Source organism: Polyodon spathula, chromosome 18 (assembly GCF_017654505.1).
Source record: "Polyodon spathula isolate WHYD16114869_AA chromosome 18, ASM1765450v1, whole genome shotgun sequence".
NCBI lineage: Eukaryota > Metazoa > Chordata > Actinopteri > Acipenseriformes > Polyodontidae > Polyodon > Polyodon spathula.
Genome location: NC_054551.1, coordinates 34,389,498 through 34,409,692, shown reverse-complemented (window position 1 = coordinate 34,409,692; position 20,195 = coordinate 34,389,498). Strand labels below are relative to the sequence as shown.

The 20,195-nt window shown below is 37.9% G+C and overlaps 1 protein-coding gene across 1 annotated transcript; it reads left to right on the top strand.

The window, feature by feature from the left end:
- Positions 1-6,058: 6,058 nt before the first annotated feature.
- On the top strand, positions 6,059-15,115 carry LOC121330538 (tetraspanin-1-like). Its single transcript, XM_041277125.1, has 8 exons — positions 6,059-6,080; positions 6,421-6,484; positions 7,679-7,885; positions 8,779-8,853; positions 12,637-12,735; positions 13,583-13,723; positions 13,918-14,001; positions 14,372-15,115. The coding sequence occupies exons 2-8, from the start codon at positions 6,428-6,430 to the stop codon at positions 14,432-14,434; spliced, it is 726 nt and encodes a 241-aa protein (XP_041133059.1). The 5' UTR covers positions 6,059-6,080; positions 6,421-6,427; the 3' UTR covers positions 14,435-15,115.
- The last annotated feature ends 5,080 nt before the right edge of the window (positions 15,116-20,195 follow it).

The following is a 20,195-nucleotide window of genomic DNA, read 5'->3' as shown; positions in this document are numbered from 1 at the left end:
CAATTCCAAAATTTTTTCTCAATGACTGAGATTCAAAGTGAATGTCATTTTAAACTTTGGATGGAAGCCAGCAGTCTCAAACTTATGCTGCCCTTGACTGTGCTTGGCTGTTATGATACAATAACCTGCCTTGATTTACACATGTGCTGAATCTAGAGCACAAAAAGGCTTCAAGCTGGAAGGCTGCAATGAGGCTGATTCTAGCAGAACAAGAAACAAGCAAAACAGGTCATTACACTGTAACAGCTGCTCGTTGGTTGCTTTGCGGTTTATATACACTCGATTCATTGTCAGGTTACTGTATAAGCCAGAAGCACTCATTCTATTATCATCCAGTATCTTATTGTATTGCTGTCAATGCACAACTGTGCACTAGATGACCCTGGCTATTACTGCTATGAAGACAGTTAGACTGTAGAGCAGCCTCTGAACTGAGGTCAGATGATGTAAAACTACTGCTCAGCTGCACCGTTTTATCATTACAGTATAGCACTGTACAGTTGCAGCCCCTATAATCAGCCTTGAGAGGTCTTTTGTACTGATCACATGTCAGTGCCCAATCTAATTGACTTTCCTGTCATTATATAAACGTGGAGAAGTGCTTCTTTGGATTGATTTAGGAAATGTTTTCACGTTGTACCGATGTACCTAGTCATCTAGTCAACATTTTCAACGTTGTACTGATGTATCCAGTCATCTGCCACAGAGCCTGTTTTTAAAATGGTTAACATGTGAAACACTGACATCGAGTGGTGGTCCAAACAAGAATTGAATATTTTGCTTCAGGGAATAGCGCAGAGTTTGCATTATGATGGGAAGTTGTGTTTCTTAAACGGTATCATTAGTTTATTATCAGTCATGCTTGATTATGGTCTGATTCAGTTTCAAAGCCAGTGCACCTCTGGAGCTCTACAGCGGATGCCAGAGAGGTAGCGAGACCTGGGAGTCGTGGCCAGCAGTGTTATAAAAATAAAATAAATTAAAAAAAAAAAAAAAAAAAAAAAAAAAAACGATCTGTACGATTGTGCATCCCGAACCCCTTGGAAGTGCCAGAGAGCCAATGATACACGCTCTGTTGAGTCCCCTGCAAAGATCGACAACATGGTACAACCTTTTTGTGTGTGACTCACGCTGCACGTTAAAGTCATGTCTACCAGGGGAGTCACTCAGCAACCACTCAGTACTTTTTGACTGATAGCACATTATTTTAATGAATACGTCAATCACAACCACAATTGCCCCGCTGGGAATGGTTTCATAAAGTAGCCTGAAATATTTTTATTCCATCTTCGCTAATGAGCAAGTGAAGAGCAGCCAAACCCTAATCTCAGTTACTGACACGTTTTCTCATTCTTTCTTACAAGCGCTACACAATAGTTTATTACTTATGGGACGCTGCCTCATGAAGTTTAGAAAGTTGGCGGTGAAAACCCTGTTTGGAAAAAAAAAAAAAAAAAAAAGAACAGTATTTTTCTAATGCCGTATCAGTTATGCAACTCCCAACTGCAATAACAAAGGAATGCATTGAAAGTGCTTTGAACTTCAGAGTGCTTCTAGGGTTTAAGGACAGCATCGCTTGAGGGCTGCTTGAGCTCACTTTCTCAAGGAACAATATTGGTGAACTCCAGTACATTATATTGTTATTGTTTTTAAAAGGGCATTTTAATTAGTGCAAGGCATGAAGTGGAACCACTGACGTGTTTCATATTTTGTTTTCGTTTGGCGATGATATCCAGTATATTGTGTTTGTTGTTTTATTAGCTATTAGTGTGCTTTGGTATCTATATATATATATATATATATATATATATATATATATATATATATATATATATATATATATATATATATATATATATATATATATAGAGATATATATCTACTACTATGACTAAAAAAAAAAACTACGGACCTCAGAACTTCCAATACTAGGTCTATGTTTATTTGTATTTATTTTATTCATTATGAATGGTTTTTATTGAATTCCACTCTCACAGGATGAAGACATTAAATTAAATTACATTTTTACGCAGCGTTTGTTTTTAAAGACACGCAGTTCTTGCTTTTCGAGCACAGCAGTGAGGAGGCACGGTGTTTTGAAAGCTCTTGTGTCATCGAACTGCATTTTCTTTTCAATGGAATGGAAGGCACACGGGCTCACTTTGCGAGGCCCACATTCCTCATGCAATAACCAATCGAGAAGCACTTCAAAGCTCCGTGGAAGCGGTTAACTGCGTCAGGCTGGGCTGAAAAACAAAGCTACTGGTCACGAATCAGTGTTTACTTCTTTATATTTGCGGTAACATTTTACACTGTGTCTCTAATTACTGTGTATTTACATAGTAGTTACTTAGTAAATGCATGTGTAGGTACACATAATTACCATGTTACTGTGCATAGTTATAATGTACCTAGTGTGTATATCTTTTTGAGGATATATAAGTACACAATTGTATCAAAAAACGGTTAGGGTTAGGGTTTTATGGTGCAAAAATGATTTTAAAGGAAGATGGAAAACATAAAACAAAGTGGAGAGCAGGTCAGATGTTATGGTTCACCTAGCTTTCCGTTCAGGAAATTGCAGTGATTTCATAATCTCAGAACACTTTAACCTTTTTCATTGGAGGGAGCTTAAATGAGACGCGTCGCCTTCTGTATAGAGACGCTTTGAACGGAAAGGCAGAAATAAATGTTTCAGTCATGCCTCGATGAAAGGTCTTCACACTTAACCTGCCCATCTGCATGAAACACAACATGAATTTCACTGCTCCCATGCCAATACAGTACTTAACATTTCCTGAGGTGGCGATGTGAAAGTCTTTAAAAAGAGTTTCCAGCTAAGGGCACCCAATCTATTAACTGTGCGGGAGCACTCTCTTCGCAATTAGTTCCAGTGAACAGCGATTATGTGGAACGTGACTGCTTGAAGCCTTTAGAAAATGTAGAGCTTCTCTACCATTTTGCTTTCCTTTCTTCACTGCTGGCTCGAGTCAAAGGTATCGTTGGCATGGGGTTGTGGGGTCAAACAAAACCGCAGTAAAATGTTGAACCCCATCATAAATAGACCAAATGTGTCCACCTCCATTTTTGTACATGGCTATAGCGTTTGTAAATGATATTACTGTTATGAAATGCTCTTGCAGTTTATAACTTGCTCAATAATAATGCCCCTTTAATAAATTTTACATGATCCATTAAACATCTCGAAGAGTCAAAGTAGTTCTACAAGGCAGTGGCAGTGTTGTGGGTTCTGGGAGCCCAGAGTACAAAAATCTCTACTGTTTGTGGTTCACTAATATGTGTTCACATGGATACTCATCATCTTGTCTAACAACCGAGTGTCCCTGACCTTACTTAATAGCTGACAAAATAAAATAGTTTGAATGTAGAATGATGCCTAATTGATTGGCAAATTTCTGAATGCAACAGAAAGAAATTTAGCTGTGCATGTGCAAAGGTGCAGGACAGTATAACATAACCATTCCAAATTCCTGTAGAGTAACAGTGGCTCAAAACCTGGTTCCAAGAGACTAGGAGATCTAGTTTGTAGCAAGTTTGCTGTATCAAGCCCCAAGTCTCCCCTGGTGTGCCATGTAGTGACATGAAACCAGGTTCCAAGCCGCAGAGTGTCTCCGTGTTCCCTCAGCTTAATGTTCCATTTGAGGCTCCTTGAGACTGTTTGTAAACTCTTCAGACACTTTGATCTCCAACTGCAGCCTCTTCTCCACAAATGAAAGTTTTTTGTTTGTCTTTTTGCTATGAAAGCAGGCACGACAGTTCCATTGTGTCTGTGTAATCTACATGTTAACAGGTATGCACTGGAAACATAATAGGGGAGGAACATTTATAGGAGCAGGCAGAGAAGCAATTATCAGAGAATTGCAAGAGTGAAGATCTCTTAAATGCAATTAGTACAGTGTGTACAAACATCGGCTTAATGAGAGTAAGCCATATATAGAACAAATAAATGAATAAGGGCTGTTTGCTTCACATCCCTAGCAGGTAAACGTCAATTTAGAATTAAAACCTTTCATCCAAGCGCCCTAAAGGATCTCCATCAGTTCACAGTAAGAGCCCAATGTCTGTAATTAAAGCCCTTGTGTTAAATCAAAGGGCTCCATTTGCTAAGTCTTACAAAAATCTTTTTTGTTTTGTTTTAAGAAAAACAACATGAATATTTGGTAACACTTTACATTAAGTCTCTCTAATTACTATGTATTTACATAATAGCTACTTAGTAAATACACATGTACTTACACATAATTGCAATGTTATTATGCATAGTTACAATGTACTTAATGTATAAATCCTTTTTGGACGATATATGTAAGTACACAATTGTATCAGAAAAGGCTTAGGGATAGGGGGGGTTGAGGTTAGGGGTAGGGTTAGGGTTAGGATTATATCATGCAAAACAGATTTACACATTAACTAAATTGTAACTATGCATAATTACGTTGTAACTGTGTAAGAACACATTTATTTTCTAAGTACCCACTATGTGGGTCTAAATTAGAGAGACTTACTGTGACGTGTTACTGAATAATCATCATGGCACTTATGCAAAGCCCAGTACTGTAATAACTTTTGAGTTTTGAAATCGAAATTGCTTTAAAAACTTCCAGTGACATCCATTAGACCTGCATACAAGCTTCAGAATGCTGTATTCATTAAATGTTAAATGTGTTTGAGAATAGACACTTGTTTAATTACTGTAATTAACCCTGGCAAGTTGCTTCCCACAATAAAATGAAGCGCTTAAGGGCTTTTAAGGCTACTGATGGGATTGTCATAAAGCTTAATGGGGCTATTATCAGTGTGAAGGATCAGACATACAGTACAGATATATATATATATATATATATATATATATATATATAATATATATATATATATATATATATATATATATATATATGCTACTCTGTTTGAAATCTCATTTAATATACTATAATGTATTCTGATATATTTTAAAATAGGGTTTAGTATGTTTAGCTCTGTAAAAAGTCTAGTAATGTCATGTTCTCAAAAAGTAACAAGAACAAGGCTTTAAGAAACAATGTATCATGCCATCTAGTGGCAACAGTACAAGCAGGCATTTGTCATGTACTATTGTAAATGAGACCGGACCTGTCAGAGGAAACTGGATGGTGCAAGTTTAGGGTTAGGGATAGGGAAAGTAGTTTTAAAATTAAGGTGTTAGTTTAAAGTGCATGGATATAAACGATATAAAAAGAAAGATTACTTTGTTGCAAAAAAATAAATAAGGTGGTACAAATGTTCAGAAGGGGAACTGGTATTCTCGGATATTAATTCCTAGGGGAACAAATATGCTCTGACGCAGCGTGATAAAGGTCAGGAGTGCAGTGGGTGAAGAGAGTGCATTGAGACAGCGGAACTGCGTTATTCATTTGCAATAAAGGTGTGTTCCCTGCAGGAATCAGGTCACTCTGCACTGTGGTGCTTTGTCATTGTCATCACAATGAAAGTACTGTGTTTCAGACACGTGACGGCCCTTCAAACCAGAGAGGCCACACAATAACTACAATTACATTATGGGATTTAACAAACTGGGACATTATTAACACACACACACACACACACACACACACAATCAATTGTAGTCATTCCTGATTTAATAAGATTTAATATATCAGCTTAAGATAATATATTTATTAGTAAAACCAAACAAGTAAGCAAAACAACATACAAACTAAAAATGTAATGCACACTGCAGCTGTGTTCTTCTTTCTCTAGGGGGCGGTAGATCGTTATACCTGTGAGTCCAAACCCAGTACAACTGAATTCACCCATTAACCCCCCCCAATACATAGGAGGGAACAATGCCTCACCCATTCTATTCACCTGTGCTTAAGAGGGAGAAAGGTGGGAAATCTCGTTGGACTCTTGGGATAAAACAACAGTGTCTTTTTGTCAGTTATACCTCCATACAAACTTGAATAGTTATTTATATATATATATATATATATATATATATATATATATATATATATATAATTGCACTTCTTTGGTTTTAGATAATTATATATTTTTGCAAAAATTTGAAGAAATCAAAAAAGGTAAGTGTACGTTTTTCTTGTTTGTTATGAAATAGACTAATTATGTAACAGCAAAATGAACAGTAAATCTGTACCAGCATATATAGTTTATATATAGACAAAGTCATATTTCAAACCCTTCAAGCCTACATTCATTATTTTATTATTGGTATTTTTTTTTTTTAATAAATGATCTTGCTGCAGTGTTTCTGTTACTGTACAGTACAGTACCCCTTGCAATTGAAGGACATGGTTAACAGTTTTCACTGGGGTGTACATATTGTTTAAAGGTGTTGTTTAGTGGCCCACAGCGTTCACTATTCACTGCTTCAATCCACTGACATTCCATTTTCTTTTCTAGCTTCACAATGGGCTGCTTCACTTTTATAAAAGTTATGATGGTCTTATTCAACTTAATCATCTTTGTGAGTACATTTTCTTTTCTGCATTAACGTTGTTTAATAATAATAATAATAATAATAATAATAATAATAATAATAATAATAATAATAATAATAACATCTCCACAAACATAAGAACATGTTAAAACCATGAACTAATGAATTAGTAACTATTTAATGAAATCATTCATTGCAAGTAGAAGACATTTAAACTCTTTGCTCTGCCCGTCTGTTATGTTCTGTGTCCGTGTAGTTTTTCTTTTGCTTGTTAAATGTCACAGGGTATTAAGAATAAGGCTATTTTCACAAACAGTATTTTCTACATGCAATGTATATAATATTGATACAATATTTATATAATATAATCAGTATTATCTGTAGGCATTAAACCAATGTCTTTGTTCATGACTTATCTGTCTTGAAATATCTCTTGCAATTTCCTTTCTCTGTCAAGTGTTTACTGGGTCTCATTTTTATCCTTCATTTCCCCTCTCTGTGAACTCATTCCCGGGCACTCGCGGTACAAATGAATCCAGTCTATACCAGAGGATAGTTATTAGATTTCACATCTTTCAATATACACAACCCTTAAAGCTGATATCAAGACCTGTACTGCAAACACCTCTTCATGAAAGTTATTGTTGATAAGATTCAATGGATCATTACAAATCCTCGGTCCTTTGAACATAGTATCATAGTATCATACTTTATGAAAGATGTCTACCTCGACTTATACTGGATATATATATATATATATATATATATATATATATATATATATATATATATATATATATATAATATATATGATATATAGCTGTACTACTCTAGAATATATTCTTAGCCACTTCTTTCAATAACCCATTTTGACGAGTTGTTGCAGCCCTGAACGCTTTTCCATTTACTCCCCTTTTCTATGCTGGTGTAATCTGTTCCTGGAATACAACCTGATTCTCCCAACAGGTGCCTCTTTTTTGTCACAGTTTGCCTGGACAGGCTCATACAACCAAAGACCTACACTTGCAATGAAGAATAATCAAGTCATCTCAGAGCAAATAATGTTTTACTTAACTGATAACAAAATAGCGGAGCATATTCTTTTAATGAGATGTATGGATTATTAGATGCATTGCAAACCTGCAGAATCGCTCTTAGAGTGAAAACACCTTTGAGAGAGTGTTTGACGTTCTGGGTGGATAATATAAGTTTTCTGTGCAGCTGGGAGGAGCAGCGCTGCTGGCTGTGGGGATCTGGGTGAGCGTGGATGGAGGGTCCTTTCTCAAAGTCATCGGGTCCGTCTCTGCCCAGGCCATGCAGTTTGTGAATGTTGGGTATTTCTGCATCGCCATTGGCGCAGTCCTGGTGCTGCTCGGGTTCCTGGGATGCTGTGGAGCTCAAAAAGAGAGCAAGTGCCTCCTCATCATGGTAAGTGTGACCTGTGTGAGGGTCTTCTGGGGTAAACCCTCACTTGCCCTGCTAGCTGGTTCTTGGTCTTTGTTTCAACTCTGTTGAATCAATTAAACCTCCATCCAGACCCCAGAGTACTTAATTTTATCATTTGACCTGTTAAACCTGGAGTGGAATGGCCCTCCAGGACCCTGCAAGAAACTGTCACTCACAAACGAAGGGCATCCTTGAATTAAGCAGCTTATTACAAGACACAAAGGGACACCGCTGTTCAGGGTCAGGGCTAGTCTCTTGGCCCATGCCCATTATCTGACAATTACACAGGGCTCTCATAAAAGCATTTAGGGGGCAACACTAACTTAAGGGGGCAGCAGTAATATACAGTATGAAAACAGTTACTGTAAGTAATTCCTGAAGGGGTAACATCATTAAACAATAGGGCCTTCAGAAGAACCAAAGGAACCATTTAAAGATTCACATAAACATTCTAGAAGTAGAAATATCTGTCAGTGTACGCACAATTTCCCTTTTCTTGAAACTTAACTCCAGTACAATGTAAATATTTCTCACTCTCCAGCACTGATGTTAGGTAATAAGCGGTTGTAGATCTTTAAACTGGTTCTGGTCACTCCGACTATACTGTACAACATCATCAATCTGCAAAGCCTCATGCAGTTTCTGTATCAAGGTTTGTGCAGATTAATAACACTAAGAGTTAGTTACAGTAATCTTCATGAAGGCTTACATTTGGAGTGACTCTGGTAACTACATCGTGAAATTCTGATCAAAGGTGTGCTCGCGATGTATGGAGTTGGGTCATTTTGAGTAACCCCTGCAAAGAGAAAGATAATAAAATTAACCAGTTCACTGTGTGAAAGTCTCATTTCTGTATCTGTGTGTTTCTCTTCCAGTTCTTTGCCATTATCATGGTTATTTTCATCGCAGAGTTGGCTGCTGCTGTCGTAGCCCTGGTCTACTCTTCGTTTGTAAGTCATCTTCCTTTCTTTTCCTTATTTTATCTGGCTCATTTGGAATTCTCCCCAGCTCCTGGTTGTATTAAATTATCTCAGTTTATGCCTTTTCAGTACAGCCGCAGACACAATGACTCCCAAATTGCTTCTGGCTACTTTCATCAGCTCTCACTTTGAGCAATTTATTAAATTTGAATATTGAGGTAGCAGCATTTTATATGCAAAGCAGCCTATTTACATGTAAATGTTTCCTGGTTTCCTGAAATGTATAATAATTACCAGTTCTCTGGTGAAGTATGTAGGGTACAAACATACGAATAAACAATATAAAACCTGGCCTCAATGAATTCAGTCTCCAGAAATGCTAATCCGTGAGATTCAATGGGTTTGTAATGACAAGCCAGGGCTATTTAATAGTGGGTGTTATTTTGCAGGAAATTCTTTGTGTTGTGTATCATTGCCAGGACTTGGTTTTGGGAGTGGATGGAGATTTTTTGATGATGGTTAATAACATTTTTGCACACCACTGTCGTGCGGTGTTTATATGTTTATACACACAGAAAGATACACCCAACGAGTATTCAGTTTAACCAAACCAATAACATTAGTACTGAAAACATTTGTGTGTGTTGTGGTTAAAAACACTGCATGGCGAGGGCGTTCCCCAAAACAGAAGCTGATTATTATTTTAAACATTAGCTGCTGACCAAATTGTTGGGAACGCTTTAGTTTATAGCACTGTTAGAAACAATCAAAAAAAGATATGTGCACGTGTAATAAAGGGTGTTATACAGTTGGAGTGTTTGGCAGGCACTGTATTATTTAACAGGCAATGCCATTACAGTGTTATGAGAACATAAGTACTTAATAACATCTGCAATTAAAATGTTATCACAGTAATTATTTATTAGTAGTCGTGAAAACCTTTAGTGTCATGCTTATAGCCTGATGTATTGCTACTGTTAGTGATTTGAACTGATTTTTAGTTGAGATTCTAAAATAAAGGAATAATGTTCTCCTGTAATTCAGTCGCTACCCTCCAGACCGGGGTGGGTTGCAGATTCTTAATGGTTTAAGATGAGTAGCAACCAGGTCCATTTTCTTGGTGACAGAGGGATTTATAACTAACCTCGGAATGATCTCCCCTAATCCCTGGATCAGTTCTGCAGCCCAAGTGTAAAGCAGAGAGACTGGGCTCTTGCTCATACTGGGGCCTGTTCCAGGTGACGGTTCCGTTGAACTCCAAGACATTTAATTGAAAGACGGGGAACAATAAACATGTATAACCTGTGATTACTGTAGCAGGCAGACCCCAGGGCAATGCCCTTGTGCCATGCTCCACTAGCCCCATTGTACTGAAGATAAATCCCTCTGTCAATCCTCCCTTTTGCATAAAACAAAACGTCTCCTTTTGCATAAAACCATTCACCCTGACACTCATTTCCTTCAAAGTAATCATGGAGATCTAGGCTCTGGTAATCATTTTTAAACAGGTCGTTAGATACTCGAGTTGCTGCCCCACCCCAAGGGAAGCAGCAGCACGCTCAATCAAACCAATCAAATCCTTATTTAATATAGCGCCCTTTGCAACAATTTGCCACAGAGCACTTCACATGGGCAAAATAAGAAAAAGGACAGAGCAGTAAGCATTAGAAGCAGTCCAACAAATTAAGTACAAAAAAATACATAAATACGATAAAATAATAAAAACAATAAAACATACAGTAAACAGGCAATAGTAGTATCACATATATGATAAACTATACAAATATGTCTTCAGCCTAGTTTTAAAAGCTGCCATAGTTGGTGCCTCCCTTGCAGAGGCTGACGGTTCGTTCCAAAGTTTAGAGGCCCTGTAGCCGAATGCTCTACCAGCTGTGTTCCATTTTAAAATGTTTGGAACGGAGAGATACCCAGCATCTTGAGATCAGAGCGGCTGACCTGGAACACATGGGACCAATACGTCACTCAGGTAGGATGGAGCTAACCCATTATAGGCTTTATAGTTTAAGAGCAGGACTTTAAAATCAATCCATTATCATACTGGGAGCCAGTGTAGGGATGCCAACACCGGCGTAATATGGTCAAACTTTCTTGATTTCGTTAGGATCCTGACAGCAGCATTTTGCACAAGCTGCAATCTAGACAAAACACAGTTTGGACTACCAGAAAATAGACCATCACAGTAATCTATTAGAAGTTACAAAGGCATCTATCAGTCTCTCAGCATCCTGTGCTGAGAGAAAGCGTCTTAATTTAGCAATATTTCTGAGATGGAAAAAAATACATTTTAGTGACGTTCCTAATGTGGGATTGAAATGAAAGGTTGGGGTAAAAAATAACTCAATGGGTTAGCTGTCTACTGTACAGGCACATTGATTTACCCTCTCGTTGATTTCTTGACCTCAAAATTATGACCTCTGTTTTATCAGAATTTAACAGTAGAAAGTGTGTTGACATCCATTTCTTAATATGAGTGACAGGTAGTTAAGATATCTGCAGATGTGGAGTCACCTGGTTTCAGAGATGGATACAGTTGTTGTGTGTCATCGGCACAGCAGTGAAAGTTTGCCCTGTGTCTACAGACAAGATCACACAGGGGGAGCATATACAGAAAAACAAGATTGGTCCAAAAACAGAGCCCTGCAGGACACCACACGTAACTCTAGATAAGAAGGAGGGGTGCTCCTCAATTTGCACATATTGTAACCTAGTTGAAATGTAGGATTTAAACCAAGATAGGGTGCAACCTGACAGACCTACAAGATTCTCGAGGCGGTCAATTAAAATGGTTGATTGTGTCGAATGCTGCACTTAGATCTAGAAGAAAGAGGCAAGGCCTGAATCAGAAGATAATAGCACATCGTTTACCACTAATCAATGTGCTATTATCTGAAAAATAATGAAAACTGCTTTGTTGTCGCACGACTCAAGGAAGTAGTGGTGTCAGGATCTGAATTTGAGTCATCGGATTTGGCCGCAGTGTTTGATATCTGGTTTCTTATATCAGCAGTTTTACTATTGCAGCGATTCAGAAAGCCATCGCTGTTTGCTGTTGCTAAGGTTTCGAAGAAGGCTCGTTTTGCTGGTTTGTGAGTCGAGCTCTATTGTGTTAAAAATAAATCAAGGATTACTTTTATTTGTTTCTGTTAAGTTTGAGTAATAAGCTGACCTGGCGGAAGATAGTGCAGCCTTGTGATTCAAGACGCTTTACCAGGAATGGTAAAAAAAAACCTGTAATGTTGTGGCTTTACATCTATGCTCTAATTTACCACATGTTTGTTTGAGTATTCAAAGCGTGTCATTGAACCACCCCCAGCTCCCTTTCGTATTGTTTGTAATGTTTGCTGTTCGAAGTTTTGCTGTATGTAAATCTTTGAGCTTATATACTGCAACTGCATTTAAAGCTATTCAATGTTTAGACTTGTTCAGAAACCATAAAAATATACTGGACAAAAAGACTGTATTTGGGAAGATTCGAATGGTTACATGGTCTTTCCTTTGTTATCCTTTTGTCTATATTGAGAGTTTTGTTTCTGATATTTGCAGTGCCTGACCATTTAATAGCCAGTAGAACTGCACGAAATGATCATTCTCTTATTCGGTGGTCAATGGTATTGATCGGGCTAATTTACCATTCCAAGTGAAACAAGTGAAGAAACAAAGCCTTGGGTTTGTGCTGATTGTTGCTTTTCTTAGACTCTGCAGAATAGCATTCCCTACAACTCTACGTTTGCTGTGACTTCAAAGACTGTGTCTGTCAGCACACTGACTGCCCTGTTTGTTCTTACTATACAGGCAGAATCCATCCTGAAGGCGTGGGCAACACCGGCATTAAAGTCTGACTACGGGACCCAGTCAGATGTGACGCAGATATGGAACACGACAATGGCAGAGGTAATTGATTTGAACTCGTAAAACTGCATTTGAAGCTACCCTTTGCACTATACAAAAACACTCTTGCAGGGTCAGCTTTTAAGATCTATTTCCCTTCCTTTTGGTATTTGTAATAGGAGTCAATACTGTACAGTATTCTCCACATTATTATGACTACAATACTGCAGCCACTAACATTGTGAGCCTATGTGCACGTGTGTGTGGTGGTGTGTTGGTATTTTATTTTATATCTGTGTATGTAGGAGATGACATTCTGCATAAAGTATTATGTGTTTGATTATATGTTTCTTACTTCTATGTTAAAATTTAATTTTGATACAGCTTAAAGCAGATGTAACTAGCTAAACAAGACATTTGCAGTTTCCCGTATCTTGGCGTCTGGGCAGAGAGCCAAAGTTAGCAGGCTTCTAATCAAGATGTGTGGAGGAGTGGAGACACAGTGTGAAAACAGAACACCACAAACAAAGAACTAGTTTGAAACATTTTCTAATAGATTAGGTAAAATGCTTAAATGTGACGCACTATAGAATGTTATAGATTTGAACGAGTTTCCCCCCTTACTAGGGTGTGTGTTGAGGTGTGTGACAGCAGGATGGATCCATTCTGTTTGGAAGAGAGTATAAGAAATGGGATGGAAATGCTAATATATTCATAGTATTTAATGTAATGTTTTTGTTTGACTTGCTAATCAATTCTTTGATTTGACTCCACGAACCTCTGTGTTATGATGCAAACATATACATTAGGGCAAGCTATGACCTGCACGTCTTTGCTTGCTTGTTATTTTTTTTATTTCCCTACACTACTTATTTCCCTACACTACTGTACTGCCTTTTGTTGTTTCTAGTTAAAGTGCTGTGGCTTCACCAACTACACCGACTTCAGTGACTCAAGTTACTACAGTTCCCATCATTCCTACCCACCATTCTGCTGTTGGAGCAACACCACGACGTGTAGTCTCGAGGCCGCTGAGAGCAGCGCTATAGAGGTAAGAAAGGCATTAGAAGGGAAAGTGCGTTTCACTATTCCATTAAAGTGCGTTTCACTATTCCATTGAAGTGCATTTTATTATTCCATTGAAGTTTAGCTGATGGAATTCCACTGGTGGGCTGAGATGCAAAGGGGTCCGCGCTTTTCCTCATGCACATCTCAACCCTGTTTATTTCCTCATTCAACCTTCAGGGCTGCTTTAATAAACTGCTGCTGACCCTGAAACAGAATGCAAACATCGTCGGAGGGATTGCAGCCGGGATCTGTGCTCTCGAGGTAAGAGAGTTTTAAACAGAATGGTTCAAGTGCGATACAGAGTGAAAAGAAAGGGAGATATCCCAATGCTTTTTAAAACGCTGCTGTGCAAATTCATAGTCTGTATATGGACCTTTAATTTATAAATCAAACCATTTTTTTTTTCTTCAGGACTTGCCTGTGTAAATACATTATAAGACTTAAAGTGAGGCGTGATGCTTCAACTTCTAGGTTCAAGCACCTAAAAGCTGCTGTGGATGATATTGAAATAAAACTCCCAACATCCATGGAAATATATATACAGAGCTGAGGAAAGCAGGGTTTCGCTGGTCAGCAGCTGGGAGTATGCCACACCTCAATCATCTTATCTATTTATATATTTATTTTACAGATTGCTGCTATGGTGGTGTCCATGGTCCTGTACTGTCATATCGACAAGAATGGAGCCAGTTAGAACATCTGCAATAGGAGAGCTGCAAATATTTCTGTAGAAATTTCTGTAACATATTTAATCGGAATGCTCTTTTTGGGGAGGACAAAAAGTAATGAATCACAGTTTCATCAAACTTTACTGGTAACTTTTCAAGCAGCTTGTTGGAGTGGATTTGTATTTTTCAGGAGTTCTACCCATGGGCAGAGTTCATGCTGTGACATGAAAACAATTTGATTTGAGCAGCTGACACAAGGAAGCTGTGGCTGAGTGTTGTGTATCTTGAAATCTTTGCAGTTCTTCTTCAATTCAAACCCTTGCTTGCGCACATTTACACTTGAAGTGTCATACCATGAATGTTAGTTGTTACAGCTTGTGTTTTATTTAATTATTTTTTAAATCCCACAGGTGGATGGTGCATTAATGTAACTTGAAAAGCAAGTGAGGTTTATTTTAATGACCCAAGCAGTGGCAGAGCTTTATAACGCCAGCCTAAAATGTATTAACCTCATGCAAAGGGTCATTGTTAAATGGTTAACAACAGAATGAAACATTCAGCTTTATAAAGGCTTCTCCTGACATTTCCTTTCCTTGCTTTAAATATTCAAGTTTGTAACAGATTTATACAGATTTGCCAAAATACTGTCTCTAAACACTTTTTGATTTTGATATAATTTTGATGTAATTAAACGACCTTTTATGAAATACTGTATACAGTAAATGTTTAGTCAATTCAACTCAATAATGTAATGTTTAAAAAAGATTTGATATTTTGAATGAAGGAAGATAAAAGCGACTTTTTTACACCAGACCATTTGCACTGGTAAAATAGTACTATGGCATTTGTTCTCCTTAGAGGTCATGTAAAATTGTTATCATTAATCATAACATTTAATTTAACATAAGAAATCACACGTAATTAAAATGCAGTCAGTGGAGTGGTTCAGATTCCCTGCCATTGACTTTCATAAGATGTTTGCTTCTTTGAGTTGCTGCCTCTAGTATACACCTATTGATATTCTATTTCTCCAGGTGTCCTGGGTCATTAACCCACTGGTGGACTGCTCCCTAAGTAATTTCATTGCCTAGTCAAGTCCGAGACAGTTTGCCCTAAACAACATCATGGTGTTCCATGTAATCTTTTTCATCCTCAGTGACATCAAGCTTCTCTCTTGTGGTTTATGATGTCACAGAACCCCTCGATGAATATAGAGATTATACAATAGAATACAATACGTTACAAATATATTTTTATATAGTGGCCTTTGCACCATCGCATCCCAGAGCGCTGTACAATGTTCAACAAACAAGCAAGCTCAGATGTGCAGTGCACTCCAGCTGCAACCAATTGCATAAAATCACATTCAAGTGCTCAACTTAGACTTAAAATCCAATGTTTCAACCAGCCTAATGTCAAAGGAAATAGAGTTTCACAAACGAGAACAGCGCAACAGCAAAAAGATGATTTTTTGTAACAACTAACGGTTTTCTGATTTCAAAGCACAAGTGGAAATATACAGAGTTAGTAGTTCTTGGAGACAGGATAGCCCTAGTCCCTGAAGGACTTTAAAAACAAGGTCAGGCTGAAAATGACACCACAGATGTGTGTACAGCCCCTCTGCGTTCATGACAACACATGAGCGTTGTACATGCAATGGCATGGTATAGAAGCACACACTGCCCTTGAGTTCAGCTGTGTAGGACCCAGCCTGTACATTTTGATGTGCACTTACTAGTTTCATCTATGGGGTGTGTTTACAACTCCAGTTCTAAAACATTCCCTTCTATCCTTTCTCTCGCTTCTCACACTTAAAAAATACCCACTGGATACAAACTCCTTCAACAGGCATCATGGATGGAACCACAACACATTTTGCATTGGATGCATCATACTGTAATCACAGGCTGAAAAAGCACAGATGGGTATACAGGATTTTCATAATGTTTTCAGTGAAATCACCAAGTGAAAAAAACAAACAACAGTGACAATGGACACAGGTCTGTATCCCTGATACAAATACAGTATTTGCATTGCGATAAGGTGGCTATTTGCAGTGTGATAAGACTGCTCCAAATACCTGTGACAACACCTGTCAGATCAGTACTCTTTCTTTTTTGTACACATTAACCCGGATCAAATGCATCAACAGAGATTATTATTATTATCATCATTAATATTATTATTATTATTATTATTATTTGTGCTAGGCACATCTTCCCATTAAACTAATCATAGAATTCAGTGTCAATAGAAAGTGATACAGTATGTTCAGTCTAAAAATATCTGGTTAGATTTTCTACTCTCCAGGACCAAAAAAGATGTGTTAAGCTTAGAGGTCAGCTCTTTATGCTGTATCACCAGGTCCCATTCAAATGAGTCCCTAACCCTCACATGAACTTATGAAAGTATGACAGCAATACCTATTGAGGGTCTGATACTAACAAGTGCTACGTGGATCATTGATTATTTAATAGATAGTCCATATGAAATCATCTCATTGGTCACGAGATTCATGACATCAGTAATTATCATACATTGCTATTAATGTATCTTAAAATAAATTGTTACCACTTTTGTTCAGTCCAGATAGACTTTAAACTAGGTCAATGTTTACAGCATTAGCCTTAACAATCAGTGTGTACATTAGACAAGCCACAGACCGTAAGGAAAGCATGTGTTATTTTGCTTTGTTTCAGGAACACGTATGTAGTGTTGATGAACGTGTGGATGTCGTTCTCATTTACATATCATGACAACGATAAATAACAACACCATGTTCTATAACAATAGTGTTTACTTATAGTGTGTTGTTTATGAAGCACTCTGTCAACAGGGAGCAGATACAGCCCTTAAACAAACACCCCTCTGCAAGGTTAAGAGATCAACTCTGCCCTGAAGAGTAAAGGAGGCATTGTAATATTTTGAAGCAGGAATAGGTCAGGAATAGATCAACAAGCATGTGCTATGGTTTGATATCTGATAGCTTACACTAAACTCGAACAGCAGCCAGCTGATGTTCTGATAAAAGGACTGTTATCTGGCAGTGTTCGTCAGGAGAAAGAGCACTTCCATTATGAACATTATGCTGGGGTGCAGTGTATCCAGATCAGGGTCCCACACGCTACAATACACCACTATTTCTGAAGGAAGGAGCATTAATAATGGACAAACCATGGCTCTCATGATCAAAATGCTCTCTTTCCTGGGGAATGCTTCTGAATAAAAGTTGAAAAATGTAGTTAAGAAATATATCAGCAGGATACTGCAGGGTGCCTGTAACCCTTCACACACACACACACATATATATATATATATATATATATATATCAGCAGGATACAGCAAGGTGCCTGTAACCCTCCACACACATACACACAATATATATATCAGCAGAATACAGCAAGGTGCTTGTAACCCTCCACACACACACACACACACACACACACACACACACACACAATATATCAGCAGGATAACAAGGCATTTGTAAGGTATGGGAGTCCTTTACAGTATCAACCACATGGTCTAGTACAGGGAGCCTATAGCTGCCTCTGGGCATGAGTACAGCACAATACGTCTAAAAGGATTTTTACAGGATAGCCTGGATTAAAATGATGATGTAATGATGAGACAAGATCCTTATTTTGATTGTACCTACATAATATTCACCCAGCTACCGTATCTATAACAAGGCTGTTATTCCTTAAAAGGTTTCTGTTCTCGGCCGATGTCAGGGAAGCTGTAAATACAGATGTAAGTTTCCTGCTTATTATATATAATACACACATCACAGCTTGCTGGAAGATTAAATGGTCTTTGACTTGCTTGAAGACTGTTGCACTAATATTAGTCTCCTGTGAGGTGGGACATGTCATCAAGAGAAATGGCATGCATGTTGTTTGCCGTGTAAGAGCAATCCTTACTCAATCAGAGGTCATTTGGAACAGAACTAGTGAGCTCTCAACATGATTATTGTGGTTTGTAAGATAGAATTCTATTTTGTTTGTAAGATAGAATTATTCTACCTATTAATCTGTGGACGTGAGCTGGCTGTCTACAGTATTATAACATTGAATTTGACATTTGAATGAGGAGGAAAAGCTCTTTAACTGCTTTTAAATTGCCCATCTGTCACCAAAATGGCTACATACATGCTATGTATTCTCGAGCAATCTTTTAGAAATGCATATGGCCTCAGAGTATGTATGATCAGAGGAATGCTGGCTAAATCATTTTCCATTTTCTTTCTTCTTGATGTATGTAATTTAAAGGAAAGGACCGATTGTAGTAAATGTGGGATATGTTGAACATTCATATTTATATGTTAAAAAAACACTTTCCTTGGACTTTTCAATACTAATATCCTTCTTATTACTTATCCCACTTCTGCAGACATGCAGCAGCCATTTGCTACAGATAGTAAAGACAAAAAGTAATTATCTGTTGAGTTCTCCATGAACATGGGGGCACCAAAACTCAATACAACCCAATATAAGGTTACCATATGAGTTATGACTCCATGTACACTAGGAACATTTAGGCTTTTCAATTCACTTTTCAATGCATTCTGGGACTTCTTACTTGTCTCAGGTACCTTTCACAGTTGAACTAGACTTAACAGAATGCATTGCGATGTGAGTTGAAAAGCCCCAAACTATCCTAGTGTGCATAGAGTCAAACTTCTTCATTTGAATGGATGCATCTCATGTTCCAGTACAATCACTGGAGGAAAACATATGATTGAAAATAATTTTAAAAATACGGTTGTGTTGAAATCTCCCTGGTCCTTCGCCGAATGCCGCTCTCACTTAATTAGCATTAAACAGTATTCTGGGCAGTTCCTTTTTAGAGGATGCAGCTCCATTCAGCCAACACCTAGCTCTGCAGCAGGGGGTTATTTTCATAGGCTAGCCACACAGGAGGTGGCTTGGTTCCTTGTTAAAACCATGGGGATTTGTTTAGATTTTCATACTGCACTGCGTGGTGAGCTCACGATGGAGTGAGACACTCAGCCTTCACTAATCCCTGTCTAATTGCTTTTCTTATTGAGCACTTTGAACTTCACCAGCTGCAGCAGTTACGTGGATAAATATTATGAATAACGGCAACTAGCTTGCCACGTGAAGTTTTAAAGCATGCATATCATTTGAAACATTACCAAATATAATGTGTAGGAAGCAACACAGTACACAATTCAATGGTCTGAATCCTCTTGTGCAGAGTGGCTGTTTTGAAATATTCTAGTGCAATTCAATACCCATTTGAACAAGCCTTTAGTCAAGCCTCAGAACATGTTTTGTTTTCAATAAAGGGCTTGAGTTTGGTCTCCTTGGTTTAATCAAACAAAGTAGCCACCTTCTGTTTCCAGTACGACTATAGTATGCTCTGCTTGCAATCTTTTTATTCGCAACTGCCGCGCCCAGAAACAGAAACTGAACAGTTAACTCTTTTTCAACGATTACAAATGCATTTCTAAAGGGAAAAAAGCAAACATTCACAAGATCAAGTTTCACAAAGCTTAAGGCAATTATATACGTAAGAGCTTAAAAGGTTCAAGTGCTCCAGTGACTAACAGCGAACTATGAAATGCAAATACAGTGATAAAGCGTGAAAGTGTACGTATGCTATCACAGCAGATAACACACATATTCTCTACAGGTACATATTCTCTTTGAATTCGTCGGTTGTTGACGAAACCCAGTCAAGCTTTTTGTTTCCAATGGAACGACCCCACAGATAAGGTGTCCATGGAAATCCTCATTAATCAAAGCCCCAGGGGAATCTGT